This window comes from Ailuropoda melanoleuca, chromosome 2, assembly GCF_002007445.2.
Source record: "Ailuropoda melanoleuca isolate Jingjing chromosome 2, ASM200744v2, whole genome shotgun sequence".
In the NCBI taxonomy this organism is placed as follows: domain Eukaryota; kingdom Metazoa; phylum Chordata; class Mammalia; order Carnivora; family Ursidae; genus Ailuropoda; species Ailuropoda melanoleuca.
Window position 1 is genome coordinate 27,557,262 of NC_048219.1, and position 18,335 is coordinate 27,575,596.

An 18,335-nucleotide genomic window follows, 5' to 3' on the forward strand; every position below is an offset into this window, starting at 1 on the left:
AAAACCCACATCTAACATTATACTCAGTGGTTAAAGGCTGAAAGCTTTTTCTCTAAGATCAGTAACAAGTCAAGAATGCCCATTTCACCACTTCTATTCAACATATTAGAAGTGTTAGCCAGAAAAAGAACTAAAAGGCAACTAACCTGTACAGGAAGAAATAAAATTATCTTTATTCACAGATAATAATCTAATATGTAAAACAACCTAAAGATGCCACACACAAAAACTGTTAGAACTAATGAACAAGTTCAGTAAAGTAGCAGGATACAAATCAACACCAAAAAATCAGTTGCATTTCTATACACTTACAACAATCTGAAAAGGAAATTAAGAAAACAATTCCATTAAAAACAGCCCCAGAAAGAATAAAATACTTAGAAATAAGCTTAAAGAGATGAATGACTTGTACACTGGAAACAACAAAACACCACTTAAAGAAATGAAAGAAGACATGAATAAACAGAAAAACATCCCATGTTCATGGATTGGCAAGCTTAATACTGTTAAGATGTCAACACTATTCAAAGCAATCTACAGATTCAATGCAATCCCATCAAAATCTCTTTAAATTTTTGGCAGAAATAGGAAAAGTGATCCTAAAGTTCACATGGAATCTCAAGGGACCCAAAATAACCAAAACAATCTTGAAAAAGAACAGAGTTAGAAAGTCACATTTCCTGATTTTGAAACTTACTATGCAAAGCCACAGTAATCGAGACAGTATGGTACTGGCATAAAGACAGATGTACAGGCCAACAGTATAAAACACATAACCAAGAAATAGATACTTATATATATGGTCAAATGATTTTTAATAAGGGTGTCAAAACCATCCAATGGCAAATGGGCTGTCAAAATTTTCAACAAATGGTGCTAGGAAAACTGGATACCCATATGCAAAATGGACCCTTATCTTACACCATATACAAAAAGTAACTCAAAATGGTTCAAAGACCTAAATGTAGAGAAAAATTATAAAACTCTTAGAAGAAAACAGAAGAAAAAAGCTTCATGACACTAGATTTGGCAATGATTTCTTGGGTATGAAACAAACAAACAAAAAAAACACAGACAACAAAAGAAAAATCAGATGAATTGGAATTTATGAAAACTAAACTTCTGGGGGACCCTGGGTGGTTCAGTTGGTTAAGCATCCAACTCTTGATTTCGGCTCAGGTCATGATCTCAGGGTTATGGATGGAGGCCCACAATAGGCTCTGAGCTCAGCTCAGAGTCTGCTTGAGATTCTCTCTTTCCCTCTGCCCTTTCCCCTACTCAGGCTTGCTCATGCTCTCCCACTCAAACAAATAAAATCTTAAAAAAAAAAGGATTAAACACCTGTACATCAAACAACACTATTAACAGAGTAAAAAGGTAACCCACAGAATAGGAGAAAATATGTGCAAATTGCATATACAATAAGGGATTAATATCCACAACATATAAAGAAGTCCTCTAAAACTGAACAAGAAAACCCAATTCAAAAGTGGTCAAAGGACTTGAAAAGACAGTTCTCCAAAGAACATATGCAAATGGGCAGTAAGTAACTGAAAAGGTATTCAACCTCACTAATCGCTGGGAAGATGCAAATCAAAAGAACAATAAGATACCAGTTCACATTAAGATAACTATTATCAAAACAAAACGAAAGAGAAAAATCCAACAGTTTTATAAATATGGAGAAACTGAACCCTTGTGCATTGCTAGTGGGAATATAAAATGATGTAGCCACGGAGGAAAATACCATGGCAATTCCTCAAACAATTTAACATATATTTACCATTTGGTCCAGCAAATCCACTTCTGGGTTAATACACAAAAGAAATAAAAGCAGAAAATTGAACAAGAATTTCCGCTACCAATGTTGATACCAACATCATTCACAATACCCAAAAAGTAGAAACAACCTAAATATGCATGGATGGATGGATGAATGGACATACAAAACATGGTATATACATAAGATGAGCTATTATTCAACATTAAAAGGAAGGAAATTCTGGTACATAATATAATATGGTTGAACTCTTGATCTTAGCTCAGGTCTTGATCTCAGGATCTTGAGTTCAAGCCCCACGTTGGACTCCACACTCAGAGTGGAGCCTACTTTAAAAAAAGGCTTTTTCAGCATCACCGAAATGATTTTTTGGTTTGTTAATATGATAAATGACATTGATTGGTTTTCTTTTTTTTTTTTTTTTTTAAGATTTTATTTATTTATTTGACAGAGATAGAGACAGCCAGCAAGAGAGGGAACACAAGCAGGGGGAGTGGGAGAGGAAGAAGCAGGCTTCCAGCAAAGGAGCCCGATGTGGGGCTCGATCCCAGAACGCCAGGATCACGCCCTGAGCCGAAGGCAGACGCTTTAACGACTGAGCCACCCAGGCACCTCGACACTGATTGGTTTTGCACTCCTGTAATAAAGCCCCACTTGATCATAATGTATTTCTTCCTTAATTTTATTGTTAGATTCAATTTGTTAAAATAATGTATAGGATTTTTGCATTAAAATTCATGAGAAATATAATCTGAAGTTTTCTTTCATTGCAATATCTTTTTCTGGTTTTGGTATCAGGGTAATGTGGGGCTCACGGACTGAAATTAGGAAGCATTCCTCCTCTTCGGTGTCTTGGAATATGTGGAGAACTGGTACATATTACCAATTATTCCAGAGCTCAAAAGTGACCTTTTCTTTCTTTTTTCTCAAGTTCTTTTTTTCTCTTTCCACTTCATTTTGGATGGTTTCCATTGCTGTACGTTCAAGTTCACTAACCTTTTCTTTTGTAAGGTCTGATCTGCCATTAGTCCTACTCAGTGTATTTTTCATCTTAGACACTACAGTTTTCATTCCTGTAAGTTCAGTTTTAATCTTTTCTATATCTTCCATGTCGCTATTTAATTTTTGGAATATCGGGAATATACTTAACTGCCTTGATGTCCCCCTCTGCTAATTCTCTCATGTCAACTCAAGGTAGTTTTGATTGGCTGATTTTTCTCCTCATCGTGGTATGTATTTTCCTGCTTTGTTGTATGCCTTACAATCTTTGAATGCCAGACAATGTGAACTTTTTTGTGGTGATAGATATTTTGTATTTCTATAAATATCCTCAAACTTTCTAACAACATTAAACCCTGGAAACTGTCTTTTTGGGTCTTGCCTTTAAAATTCTTTAGTTGGGGGAAGTCTGGGTGACTCAATCAGTTAAGCATTTGCCTTTGGCTCAGGTCATGATCTCAGGATCCTGGGATCGGCCCCATGTCAGCCTCCTTGCTCAGCAGGGAGTTTGCTTATCCTGCTCCCTCTGCCCCTCTTCCCCCCTGCACTCATGCTCTCTCTCTCTAATAAATAAAATCTTTTTTAAAATTTTCAAAAAAAAAAAAAAAAAAAACTTTAGTTGGGATCAGACTGCATTTAGTTTCTATATATTCCCCACTCCTGAAACAAGATCCTTCTGGGTACTCTACCCAATGCCCATGAAGTATACAGTTTTCCAGTCTGGATAGTGGGAAGGTACTATTCTCAGGCCTATGTAAGCATCAAGCACTATTCTGATTCCTTCAGATGATTCTTTCCCTGGCTTCACGCAGCTTTCTCACATGCATGTGCCAATCAGTACTGTGCTGAATACTCTGAGGGGGCTGTCTTTGTATCTATGATTTCTTTCCATATAGCTTTCTCTTTTTTGTTATTCTGTCCTACAAACTCTAGCCACCCTGAAGTCCCTGGACTGAAGTTTATCTCCTCAACTCTGGGAGTATACTGGGGTCCCTTTCCTATAATGCAGTATGGAAACTCTCTCAAACTAGAGTAATCGATGGGCTAATCTCATTATTTTTCCATTCACTGCCTGAAAACCATTGTTAGCTATTTTCATCCTTTTTTTTCCTTTGGTTTATGCAAGAGTAAGATAAATCTAGTCCTTATTAATACAACTTCAACAAAAGCAGCAATCTAATACAGCTGCTTTTAAGGTTTTTTCCTTAGTTTTTTTGTAATGTCCTAAAATTTCCTTATAATGTGTATGATGTCTGTTGGCTTTCTTTTTAAGTTTCTTGTTTGGAATTCCCTGAGCTCCTGAAATTAATGATTAGCATCACACCCATTTCTTGAAATTATTCAGTTATTATCTCATAAACTAACAACTTTGTCTTTGTTCTTATTAAATCTTCTGAAGCTCTAATTTAATCAAATAATATGCTGATAAAATTTTAATTTCTTTTCCTTCTGAGTTCCTGATTTTCTTCAATGCATTCATTTTTTCAAAAAAGACATACTGAGGGGCGCCTGGGTAGCGCAGGCGTTAAGCATCTGCCTTTGGCTCAGGGCGTGATCCCGGCGTTCTGGGATCGAGTCCTGCATCGGGCTCCTCCGCTGGGAGCCTGCTTCTTCCTCTCCCACTCCCCCTGCTTGTGTTCCCTCTCTCGCTGGCTGTCTCTCTGTCACATAAACAAAATCTTTAAAAAAAAATTAAAAAAAAAAAAAGACATACTGAGACAGTCAGACACTGTCCTAAGCAATACAGAAACAAAAATAAGAAATGAAACCTGCCCTCCAGAATATTGGATACTGAAGTCTAGAACAGGAGAGAAAGCAGAAATGCACAATACAATATATCTGGTTTTCTGATCAAGCAGTTCTGCAAGCACAGAGAAGGAATACCTAATCCAGACTTGTAGGGAAGGTCAGGTAAAAGAGTATTTCTCAGAGAAAATACACAAACAGACACTTAGACGTAAGTAGAAGATTATGTAGTATTATTATTACCATTTTGAGGGGTGCCGAGGTGGCATAGTCGGTTGAGCATCCAACTCTCGGTTCTGGCTAAGGTTGTGATCTCAGGGTCGTGGGATACAGCTGTGCACTCAGCACAGAGTCTGCTTGGGATTCTCTCTCCCTCTCCCTCTGCCCCTCCCACTTGTGCTCTCTCTAAAATAAATACATCTTTAATACATATATATATATATACACACACACACATACAGCCACTTTGAAAAGAAAAACTTAAATAGCTAAAATACTAATAATTTTTTTAAAAAACATTATTCAGGGGCGCCTGGGTGGCACAGCAGTTGGGCGTCTGCCTTCGGCTCGGGGCGTGATCCCAGCGTTATGGGATCGAGCCCCACATCAGGCTCTTCCGCTATGAGCCTGCCTCTTCCTCTCCTACTCCCCCTGCTTGTGTTCCCTCTCTCACTGGCTGTCTCTATCTCTGTCGAATAAATAAATAAAATCTTTTTTAAAAAATAAATAAAATAAAAATAAAAATATTATTCATATCTATGTCTATGAAAATGTTCTAATAAAAATAACTGAAAAATTATGAACTCCTGAAGTCTAAAGATTATAAGGCCCTGCATGGTCTGGACTTCTCTAGCTTCATCTCACATCATTTTCCTCCTATCTCAATTTGCCCCAGTCATACTAGACTCTTTCTGTTCCTCATATGCTGTGTCATCATTCACCTTTTTGCCTTTATTTTTTTTTTTTTAAAGATCTATCTATTCATTTTGAGAGAGCACACACGCACAAGTGGGGTGAGGGGCAGAGGGAAAGAATTTCAAGCAGATTCTGCTTGCGCAGAACTGACTCACGCTCAATCCTACAACCTATGAGATCATGACCTGAGCTGAAACCAAGAGTCAGACGCTCAACTGACTGAGCCACCCAGGCACCCCCTTTTTGCCTTAATTTTAAACTATTACTTCAAAGTTCAACTCAAATGTCACTTTCTCAGAGAAATGTCCCTGTTGCAAGTTAAGTAAAATATCCTTGCACACTTCCTTAGTACCACATCTCTCCCTTTAATAGAACTCATTATACACTTAAATTCTTTTTCAGTGTATGCCTTCACCAATACTTTAGAAATTCTGAGGGTAGGAACCACAACTATCTTATTCACCACTGTCTACACCTACCACATAAAAACTCAATAAATATCAGTTGGACTGATTTTTATTTGACGGTTTCTTTTTTTTTTTTGAAGACTTTATTTATTTATTCAACAGAAATAGAGACAGCCAGCGAGAGAGGGAACACAAGCAGGGGGAGTAGGAGAGGAAGAAGCAGGCTCCCAGTGGAGGAGCCTGATGTGGGGCTCGATCCCATAACGCCGGGATCACGCCCTGAGCCAAAGGCAGATGCTTAACCGCTGTGCCACCCAGGCGCCCCAACAGTTTCTTTTTTTTAATTAAAATTTTAAGTATCTCACCCAGAACCAGGCTCAAACTTACAACCCAGAGATCAAGATCACATGTTCTACCAACTGAGCTGGCCAGGCACCCCTATCTGACAGTTTTAAATTTAAGAATCAACATACTTTAGTAGGAACAGACGGATCTCTGAAAAAGGTTCCCCTCCTGACCAACTAAGATAAGAAGGGGAATCAATCACAGCTTTTAATGCTATCACTTCAGTTACTAATATAAGACAGGACAAATAACCCATTTTTAGTTTCACAGATAAATATCTGATATAGTTTTACCATTCAAAAATTAAAACATTTTGTGAAACGAACTCACCAAAATATTTTTCTTATGTCGTTTCTCCTTTATATGTTTATGAGCTCCCTGGATGTTTTCAATGTGAATTAAGCAAAGCTTGCATAGATATCGGCAATTAGTATATTCTGGTGAGCGCTGAAAAGTCAAAAAATTCATTTTTTCAGAAAAGAGAGAAGCAAATATTTGACTATATATGTGAATGATACAATTACATAAATAAAAGAAGCAAAAATAAGCATTAAAAGAAAAAAATTTTAATAAACAAATCAGTACTTACAGCCCCAAAGGATAGTTGTCCTTTTCAAAACAGTCATCACAAGAGATCACCTACTTATTTCAAACAACACCATAATAATGCTAAATATTTGGTACTTATCTAATATAATAGAGTCTTTAGAATCTAATGTAGAAGAAAGGCAGTCTTATTACTTAGTCTTATTCTAATGCTCTCCCCAAAATCAGTTTCAAACTTTGTCTTTTTGATTACTACAAAAAATAAAATCCACCCTCAAATAGGAGATTTCAAAAGAAAATGAGTTGAGAATATGGAAGAAAATTCCAAAAGCTGAGTTCTGAAAACATTCCACTCAATCACAATCTCATGGGAATAAATGGATAATCTCCTGAAGTAGCTATTCTAAAGGGAACAATTCTGACACACAAAAATTATCATAGTACTTTAGTCATACTTTATAAATCTGTTCTTGAATTAGTAAAAAAAACTTACTAATTCCAAAGTACCTGTTATGTACTAGGCACTATGTTAGGTGCTTCATATACAATTTGTCATTTTAATACCTCTAGTAATCCAAATACATTGCTATTATCTTCATTCTCTATATGTGAAAACAAAAGCTCATACAGCCTGTGACTTTCACAAAGATATAATATTAAGTAGGAGATGCTGAATTTAAATTCATGTATATCTGAATCCAAAGCCAACTCTATGCATATGATTACACAATGAAAAATTACAAAAACACAATAAATACACATTGAATTTTAAAACATCATTTCTAGTGCCTTACACTGCAATTTCTGAAATTACAGCAATGCTTAAATTTTTATTTCGGATTGATCTTCAATAGCCTGCAACTCCTGACAAAGAGATTCTCTAATTTCATAGTATTATGATTTTCTTTAAACGGAAACCTGCCGCAAACTAACAAAAGTCCTATCACGGACTAAAAATAAATATAGCCATCATTTACAAAGTATGTATAACCTTACAACCCTATAATGATTCCCCATTTTACTGGCAAGCAACTAAATCTCAAAAATTAGATACTTTGTCCAAGACAACAAGCAAAAAGGAAAATGCAGTTCAATCCAGTCATTTCAATTTGTAGTATAAAAATTCTTTCACCATTTGCAACGACATGGATGGAGCTAGAGAATATTATACTAAGCTAAATACGTCAGTCAAAGAAAGACAAATATCATATGATTTCACTCATATGTGGAACTTAAGAAACAAAACAAATGAGCAAAGGGGAAAAAAAAGAAAGAGAGGCAAACCAAGAAACCAAATTTATCAAGAGAACCAACTGACGGGTACCAGAAGATAAGTGGATGGGGGTATGGGTTAAATAGGTGATGGAGATCAAGGAGTGCACTTGTTGTGATGAGCACCTGGTGGTGTACAGAAGTGCTGAATCGCTCTATTGTACACCTGAAACTAATATTACACTGTATATTAACTAACTGGAATTTAAATAAAAACTTAAAAACAAAAGACCATAAAAAACTTTCAAATCTGTCCTTATTGGGGAATGAATTAAGCCCTCACAGAGACTCCTACGTCTTAGTTTCTAACAACTAGTACTTAATTCCCTAAATATTTTCTGAGCTCATACTGTATGTCAAACATTTGTCTAGAAAGTAGGGATATATAGCATAAACAAAACAAACCAAAGTCTGTCCTCACAATTTACTTTTAGTATACAGAGACATGTAATAAATAAACAAATGGCACAAATAAATAGGAGTATGGTGCAGGGGTCCTAACTACTTTTTTTTTTTAAGATTTTTATTTATTTATTTGACAGAGAGTGAGACAGCGAGAGAGAGAACACAAGCAGAGGGAATGGGAAAGGGAGAAGCAGGCTTCCCTCTGAGCAAGGAGGCCAATGAGGGACTCGATCCCAAGACTCTGGGATCATGACCTGAGCCGAAAGCAAACGCTTAACGACTGAGCCACCCAGGCTCCCCTGCTAACTACTTTTTTAAAAAGGTTCATCACTTAAGACCTTACTGATAAAATAACTTAAAGGAAGTGAAGGATTGAGGTATGTGGGTATTTGGGAAGAGCACTGCAAGTTGAAGGAAATGTTAATGCTAAGGCCCTGAGGCAGGAATATGATAGCATGTTTGAGAAACTGCAAAAAGCCTAATATATGACTGGCAATGAGTGGTAATGAGGGCCAGGTCAGAGGGCCCCTTAAAAGGATTCTGGTTTTTATTCCAAGTGTGAGGGGAAGACACTGAAGGTTTTCGAGCAGAGAATTAAGTTTTAATCTATATTTTTAAAGGATCACTTGCCTTCCTAATTCCTTTAAGAACTGAAGCAGGAAGAGCTTACTGCCATTATAAGCATACTGCAATGATCTAGAAAAGAGATGATGATGTTGGCTTGGTTCAAGAATAGTGAAAGTGGCAAGGGTCAGATTCAGGAGTTGAAAATGTAAATACAGAACACCTAAAGCTATGAATATTGACAAGGTCGCTAAAGGAGTTAAGAAATCACTCATCATATTAAGTTTTTCAATTGTAAAATATTAGCAGACAAGGACCTGTCTGGATTCTTTTTGTAAGAAAAGTCTGTTTTAACATGAATGGGGAGTCAGAAGGCTTGAGATGACATCTCAATTGACCTTGGATTAAATCTCTAACACTGAAAACTGCTTCTATAATCTTAAAATGAAATAACAAAAATTGCTCTACCTGGTAAAATAATTCAATTCTACAAGTAGCTGATCTTTACTGCTTAATACACACCAGACACTATACAAAGAACTTTTACTTATATTATTGTATTTATTCCTCATAACAGTCAATGAGCTAGGTGTTTTTATTAACTTGATTTTAATGATGACGTAATTGAGGTTTAAAGAGGTTTAAATAACTTACCTACTGTTATCCAACCTGTAAGTGGCAGAGGTAGGCCCAGTGACTCCAAAATCTATACACTTAGCCACTAAGCAAACTACCTCTAATCATTAACCAACCACTACGTGCAAGGTACTATATTAAGCACAACACCAAGTAGGACAAAAATGTTCTCACAACATCATGAAGCTTCTAGGTTGACAGAAGAGACACATGAAAAATGTTTTAAAATTCCCATTATATAGTTATATTTTATTTTAGTATTAAACACACACATTAATAAACCTTCTTTAAAGTTTCTACAGACCAGCTAGAATAAATATTGCTGGGCATGGAAATTCTAAGTATTTCCTAGTCATTATTTAACACTAACTATAGGGAAATTTACCCTTCTAACCTAAAAGCTTGGATTCATTCCTTCTTTGGTACAGTTTAAAAATCTATATCTTTACTCATCAATCAGATACTCTTATGGGTACACTGTGAACCCAAGGACTGATAAAATCAAAAGCAAGTAGTTAAGAATATTCTTAATGAATGTCTAAAGTTGATAAAGAAAAATGTTAATTAAGAGTACACTAAATTGAAAATAAGAGGTTTTGGAAAACATGAGAAACAAAGAAGTGCCAGAAAAAAAAGAGATTACAGACATCTATGCTTGTATTGGCACACTCATTTTATATCATTGCTGCTTAAATTCAAATAAATTCAAAGAACAAAATGTCTTCCATGCTTCTAAGCTTTTCTTTTACCCCGGCCATTCTTTCCTACCACCATCAAAACCACCCTTTATCCATTCTACCCTAATTTCTTTCATCCCCCAAGAATGATCTTTCCTGCTTCATATCCTATCCCATCCAGTCCCCTACTTATTTTTCTTAAAACAGATTTTTCCCATTTCCTTTATACATGCCGTATAACTCACCTGCACCAGACTTCCCCAATTCACCTAGTCAACTCCTACAGCTACTCCTCCTGACTCAGTTCCAATGTCACCTCCTCTAAAGCATTCTCCAAACTGATGCCTCTATACCCCCAATCAAGCTGGTCACTCTTTTGTCTAAGATTTCAAACAGTATTACTATTATTTGCTTACATGTTTTTCTCTAATTAGCAAACTCCTAGAAAAGGACTAACATGTTTTTAAAAATGCCACACGTGCCCCAATTCAACTTTCTATCACCAGATCATGGCCCATGAAAAGCACCCAATATTTATCTTAACACACAGATCCAGAATAGCTACTAATTCCAGACTTAGGGAAGAGAAAGTGAGGAAAGAGAGAACTAAGTAAAAGAGCAAACTGCAAAAAACACTTCCTTCTAACTAGGATCTTGGGAGACTAGCTACACAGCCTAAATTCTCTTCTACATTATGGGCCTCTACCCTTTAATATTCCTTTCTATTTTCATAGGGTGACTACTCTGTTGTAAGTTCTATTTATATCTCAGGATTGCCTCACTTTTCTCAGATATGACCTCACTTTTCTAAACTACAAAACTATGTCATTTCTTTCTTTCCTTTCTTATTTATCAAGAATGATGACCTGTATTTCCTTTAATACGTGCTCACAAATATCCCAAACTGTGGACAGACTGATTGATGATTCTTTCCTTCTATATCTAGCAATGTTTTTATTAAGGCTAGGAATGTGTATTTCTAGGTTAAGAATTTAATTAGTACACAGGAACAAGATACTAATGGCTAGAACAATTCCTAATACATAGGAGACATTCAGTAAATATGGAAGACAAAAGAGGAAAGGGGAAGAGAAAGCTAAGGAGAAAGTGCAGTATATCATACAACATTTGCTAATTAATTTCTGTCACTCCAAATGGACTGTCCACTTCTAATTCACCAACTGCCACTTTCATCAACATATCCCAGTGCCCAGCATAGTACCTAGAATATAACAAGCACTCAGTATCTCTTGATGACTGAATAAATCAGAGGTCAGCAAACTTCTGTAAAGGGAAAAAGTAGTATTTTGATAAATATCTTATGCTTTGGTGAAGAGTAAATATTTTATGCTTTGCAAGCTATAATGCTCTCTGAAGCAACTATTCAATTCAAAGCTGCCATGGTAGCATGAAAACAGCCATAGACAGTAGGTAAACAAATGGCTATATACCGATACAATTTTGCTTACAAAGACAAGGGACTAGGCTTATTTTACACATTTTAAAAACTCAAAGCACATAAACAAAAGGCAAAAACAAGAGGGTAGGCCGTAGTTTGCTGACCCCTGGAATGAATGAACAAAGTAAGACTCAGATGTAAGGATTTGCTGAACAATGGGAGAGAAGAAAGGAAAGAGGGAAGTTAGGAAAAATGAATGCTATCTCTGCCTTAGCAATAAAAGATAAATAAAAAGAGCTGTGCTTGGCAAAGAAAAGTTATGAAACATGCATCTTCCTCCAAATAACTAAAACGACATAATATACTTTTTCAAGTCGAAAGATGTGATCTCTTTCTAAGCGTTCTTCTGCTTGTTTCAAGCCTAGCCTCTGCTCAGGTGTCAGTGCAGATTCATCTATCACAGTAGCATTTTCTAAATACTCCATCTCTGAAGAATTTTCTTTATTAGAGTCATCATTCTTCATTTTACCTAGAAAAGGAAGCAATCAGTTACCATCAAAACAACAGATAAATTAAAAAAAATTTTGATGGAAAACAGACATTCAATTTATACACATACAAGAAAAATATTCTTTCCTTACACTTTCCTTAGCTGTTCAAGTTGGTATACTTATGTAAAATACAAGTAAGAGATATACATGGTATCAGAAGTCACAAAGAAAAAACTATTTCATGAGTCAAATGCCTATCTTGTTCTTCCAACCTATCAAGAGACAAATATGACTGAGACTCACTACACAAGGCTAACACAACATAACCATCTTGTGTTGATAAAAAGTGTGATAAAAAGCTGGGGCGCCTGGGTGGCACAGCGGTTAAGCGTCTGCCTTCGGCTCAGGGCGTGATCCCGGCGTTCCGGGATCGAGCCCCACGTCGGGCTCCTCTGCTGAGAGCCTGCTTCTTCCTCTCCCACTCCCCCTGCTTGTGTTCCCTCTCTCACTGACTGTCTCTATCTCTGTCGAATAAATCAATAAAAATCTTAAAAAAAAAAAAAAAAGTGTGATAAAAAGCTATTTTAAGTCCCAAAGATTAGTCACTAAAGTCATTTTAATGACTTCATCACTATACACTAGCAGCTAAAATAACATACATCCTCTAGACCACAAACCCACACCAAGCTCCTCCCTCTTTGCTTTCACTGAACTCATGGATATCCCTACCACATCAAAATTTTTTCTTTGATTCTCTGCCTCCTAACTAGATTACAATCTCTTCAATGCATAGACTGTGTGCTATCATCTTCTCATTTCCAGCACCCAGTATTATACACCTGGCATACAGCAGGTTCCACTATCAGTGTTATTTTTTAAAATACAAATTGAATCATATTATTCTCTTGCTTAAAATACTTACAAGGCTTTCAAAGAGTTCAGAATAAAGTTTAAACTCTCTAGCATATTACATACCATGAAGGCAGTAGATAGAACAATAATTTCGAGTTGTAATCAGTGCTATAAAGGAAAAAAGCAAGTTAACTCAGAAGGAGACTAACTTTAGACATGAGAATCAAGGAAGACTTCTCTCAGATTTTAAATCTAGACCTTAAGAAAGAGAGCTAAGGTGTCTATATCTCTAACCTTATATCCTGCCATAATACTTTTCACTTCATTCATACCAAATGTGCTAGAATGGATCACTGCTACTTCAAGTCTCAATGCGTTTTACATATGCTGTTCCTTCCACCATCAAGGCCATCCTCACTTCAGCTAGTAATGTTTACTCGTCCTGCAAAATTCATCTTAAGCTTACACTGTTTCAGAAGACAGTCTGATATTCTTTATACAGTTGACACTTGAATAATATTGGGGTGCCAAATTCTGTGTATAACTTTTTACTGCCCAAAATCTTAACTATTAATAGCCTACTGTTGACCAAAAGCCCTTAATAATAACAAACAGTTGACAGACACATATTTTGTATGTTATATATATCATATATTGTATTCTTATAATAAAGTAAGCTAGAAAAAAGAAATTCTTAATATGAAAGTTGTAAGAAGGGTGCCTGGGTGGCTCAGTCAGGTAAAGTGTCCAACACTTGATTTCAGCTTAGGTCATGATCTCAGGGTCCTGAGATCGAGCCCTACACTGGGCTCTGCCCTGGCATGGAGCCTGCTTAAGTTTCCCTTCCTCCCTCTCACTCTCTGCCCCTCCCCTCAAAAAAAAAGAAAAGAAAAGAAGAGAAAATACATTTATAGTACTATACTTACATTTATAGTACTATACTGTATTTACTTAAAAAAAAAAAAAAAATCGGGCTCCTGGCTGGCTAAGTCAGTAGAGCATGTGACTGTTGACCTCAGTGTGAGTCCCACATACTGGGTGTAGAGATTACTTAAAAATAAAAAATGATTTTTTAAAATTTTTATTTTCTTACCACTGCCCTTTATAAATTTTTTAAAAATTAAAAAAAAATCCACACACAAAAATCCATGTAAGTGGACCTGTGCAGTTCAAAATTGTGTGTTCAACTATATAAGCTGTATTCTCACAGCACTTGCTATTATCTCACATTTGCATAATAATGTAATTTGTATTCATTTATCTATCTCCTACTTTAGATTATGGATTTCTTGATGCTAATGACTAGGCTTTATTTAACTTTTTACTTTCATATTTAATACCTAGACCAGAGATGACACTTAATGAAAGCATGTTGAACAAAAAATAATTCAGACGTATCTAAAAACACTGCTTTAAGTAAATGCTCATAGACAACCAAAAAATCTCTCACTCTACCCTCAAAAGCCAACTAACTACATGCCATCTACAAGAACGATGACAATCAATTCTACATTTTGACAGCGCTAATTTTTCAAACAAAGAAGAAATGGTATGCCTCTGGAGATGATGTGTTTCCTACCACAAGGGCACAGAAGTCTCAGAATCAGATGGCAAACTCTTAGACAAAGATGTTATAAAAAGGATTCAAACATCAGAATTATGGCTAGGATAGCTAACTGATGCTTTTTTTTTTTTAAGATTTTATTTATTTATTTGACAGAGAGAGAAGGACAGCCATTGAAGAGAGGGAACACAAGCAGGGGGAGTGGGAGAGGAAGAAGCAGGCTCCCAGCAGAGCAGGGAGCCGGACACGGGCCTCAATCCCAGCACCTTGGGATCACGCCCTAAGCCGAAGGCAGACACTTAATGACTGAGCCACCCAGGCGCCCCAGCTAACTGATTCTTTAATTACTGTCAGGGAAACACTGATATACAATGAGCAATTTGCAATTATGTCCTAGTATTTGGAAAAATAATTTCGTTTCTTAGAGGCCATTTTATGATGGAAATGTAAAAGAAAAGGCAAAATCCTAGTTTTATATCTACATTTCATAATAAAGAATAGTAGAAAGAAAACAATATTCTAACCTTCTTCTCTTTTTTTGTATGTACCATTTGCCCAGCACAAGGCAACCAACATCCTATAATACTATCATTTCTGCGAATATAAATAATTATAGAAAGCTGCATATCTTTCTTTAAAAGTCAGAAATAAATGAAATTATTTAATCTTCTGAAATCAACATCAATATAAAATAACATCAGACAGAATTTCCCAAACTGTTTTCCGTAGAACTCTAGTCCCATGAGATATTAATATTCTCACAAAAGAAGAGTTGAAAACAAGTATTCAAACAAAAACCTGTACATGAATATTCATAGCAGCACTATTCACAACAAAGGTGGAAAAGACCTAAATGTCCAATCACTGATTAACAGATAAACAGAACGTGGCATATCCATATAGTAGAACATAATTCAGCTGTCTTAGCTCAAGTTGCCATAACAAAATACCATAGACTTGGTGGCTTAAACAACAGGAATTTATTTTCTCACAGTTCTGGAGGCAGAAAAGTCCAAGATCAAGGTGCCAGCAGGGTCAGTGTCTGATTAGTACTCTTTGGATTGCAGACAGCTGGCTTTCTTGCTGTGTCCTTAAGGAGGCCATTCCTTGGTTAGTGCATAGAGAGAGAGAGAGAGAGATCTCTCGCTCTTCTTATAGGGTTTCAATTCTACTGGATTAGGACCCCACCCTTATGACCTCATTTAATCTTAATTACCTCCTAAAATCTCTTATCTCCAAATGTGATCACACTGGTAGTTAAGGCTTCAGCATAGGTATTTTAAGGGGACACAATTCAGTCTATAGCATGAGCCTTAAAAAGGAAAGAAGTACTGATGTATATAACACAAATGAACCTTGAAACCATGATACTTAATGAAGGAAGCCAGACACAAAAAGATCACATACTGTATGACTGCATTTCTATGAGATACCCAGAATAGGCAAATATATAGAAAAAGAATCTATATTAGTGGTTTTCAGAGGATGACGGAGAGAGGGAGAATAGGAATGAATCTTTTTTTTTTTCCTCCAAGACCTGAGCTGAGATTAAGAGTGAGACCCTTAACCAACTGAACCACCCAGGGACCCCAAGGAGAGTGAATCTTAATGGACACAGTGTATCCTTTTGGGGTGATGAAAAAGTTCTGCAATTAGATAGTGGAGATGGTGGTACAACACTATAAATGTACTTAATGCCACTGAATTATATACTTTTTTTTTAAGATTTTTTTTTTTAATTTATTTTAGAGAGAGTGGGCATAAGCAGGGGGAGGGGCAGAGGGAGAGAAAGCAGCAGACTCCCCAATGGAGGGCTCAATCCCAGGACCAAGATCATGACCTCAGCCAAAGGCAGACAGTTAACCAACTGAGCCACCTAGGCACCCCAAATTACATACTTAAAAATGGTTAAGATAGTAGTTACTGTAGGATTCAGCAATTCCACTCCTACACATATACCAAGAAGTGAAAACATACATCCACACAAAAACGTTTAAATGTTCACAGCAGTATTATTCATAATAAGCAAAAGATGGAAACAATTCAAACATCTATCAACTGATAAAAGGATAAATAAAATGTGGTATAGCCATACAACGGAATTAAGCAATAAAAAGGAATAAGGTACTAATACATGCTACAACATGGATGAATCTTGAAAACGTTGTGCTGGGGTGCCTGCATGGCTCAGTCTGTTAAGCATCCAACTCTTGATTTTGGCTCAGGTCATGATCTCGGGGTCATGAGATCAAGCCCCACATCGGGCTCTGCGCTGGGAGTGGAGCCTGCTTAAGATTCTCTACCTCTCCCACTGCCCTGGCTCTCTCATTCTCCCTCACCCTCTCTAAAATAAAGGGGGGAGGCACCTGGGTGGCTCAGTTGGTTGGGTATCCAATTCCTGGTTGTGGCTCAGGTCATGATTTCAGGGTCGTGGGACTGGACCCTGCTTTGGGCTCTGAGCTCAGCACCAAGTCTGCTCAGACTCTCTCCCTCTCCCCTGTTCCCTGCCCCTTTCCCTGCCTGCACACAAGCTCGCTCTCTCAAATTTAAAAAAAAAAAAAAAAAAAAAAAAATCAAACCAAAAAACCCCATTGTGCTAAATGAAAAAAGCCAAATAAAAAAGGCCACATATTCTATGATTCCCTTTACAGAAAATAGGCAAATCTATAGAGACAGAAAGTAGATCAGTGACTTCTTTTTTTATGGTTGGAGGAGCAGAGAGAGAGGGAGAGAGACAATCTTAAGCAGGTTCCATGCCCACCGTGGAATCCAATGCAGGGCTAATTCAAGACCCTGAGATCACAACCTGAGCCAAAATCAAGCGTCAGAGCCTCAACCAACTGAGCCACTCAGGTACCCCATAAGCAGTGACTTTTAATGGGTACAGTTTCTTTTGTGGGTGATGAAAATTTTCAAGAATTAGACAGTGATAATAACTACACAACTTTTTGAATATAGTACTAAAAACCACTAAACTGTATGTTTCTTTTCTTTTTTTTTTTTTTNTTTTTTTTTTTTTTTTTTTTTTTTGAGAGTGTGTGCAAGTAGTGGGAAGGGGGGGGAGCACCGGTGCGGGGTGGGGAGTGGTGTGCATAGGGAGAGGGAGAGAATCTTAAGCAGACTCTGTGCTGAACAAGGAGCCCGATGTGGGGCTTGTTGTCAAGACCCTGACATGATGACCTGAGCCAAAATCAAGAGCTGGACACTTAACTGACTAAGCTACCCAGATGCCCCTAAACTGTATGTTTTAAATGAGAAATTTTGGCATGTGAATTATATCTCAATAAAAGGATCATATAAAAAAGTATGGACACCTGAGTGGTTCAGTTGCTTGAGTGTCTGACTCCTGATCTCAGCTCAGTCTTGATCTCACGGTCTGAGTTCAAGCCCCATGCTAGGCCTCACATTGGGTGTGGAGCATACTTAAAGAAAAATAATAACAACAGGGGTGCCTGAGTGGTGCAGTCAGTTGGCAAACTGACTCTTGGTATAGGCTCAGGTTGTGATCTCAGGGTTGTGAGATAGAGCCCCGTGTGGGGGTCCCCATTCAGTGTGGAGTCTGCTTGGAATTCTCTCTCCCTCTCTCTCCCTTTGCCCCTCCCACTTGTGGGTGTGTGCGTGAGCACTCTCTTGCTCTCTCTCTAACAAATAATCTTTTAAAAACAATAAAAATTTTTAAATGGTAAGAAAAATTAGAAATGTGACAGTGATAAAGACTATGGAGAAAAATTAAACCA

The 18,335-nt window shown here is 36.9% G+C and overlaps 1 protein-coding gene across 11 annotated transcripts in view; it reads right to left on the reverse strand.

Annotated features, from left to right (window-relative positions):
* TUT4 (terminal uridylyl transferase 4) overlaps positions 1–18,335 on the reverse strand; it is a 117,415-nt gene that overhangs the window by 65,726 nt on the left and 33,354 nt on the right. For all 11 annotated transcript variants that reach the window (XM_034652656.1, XM_034652649.1, XM_034652628.1 and 8 more), the window contains exons 3-4: positions 12,057–12,220; positions 6,523–6,639 (exon numbers count right to left, since the gene is read on the reverse strand). In XM_034652656.1, coding sequence (XP_034508547.1) covers positions 6,523–6,639; positions 12,057–12,220 — 281 coding nt within the window. The remainder of the gene's footprint in view (positions 1–6,522; positions 6,640–12,056; positions 12,221–18,335) is intronic.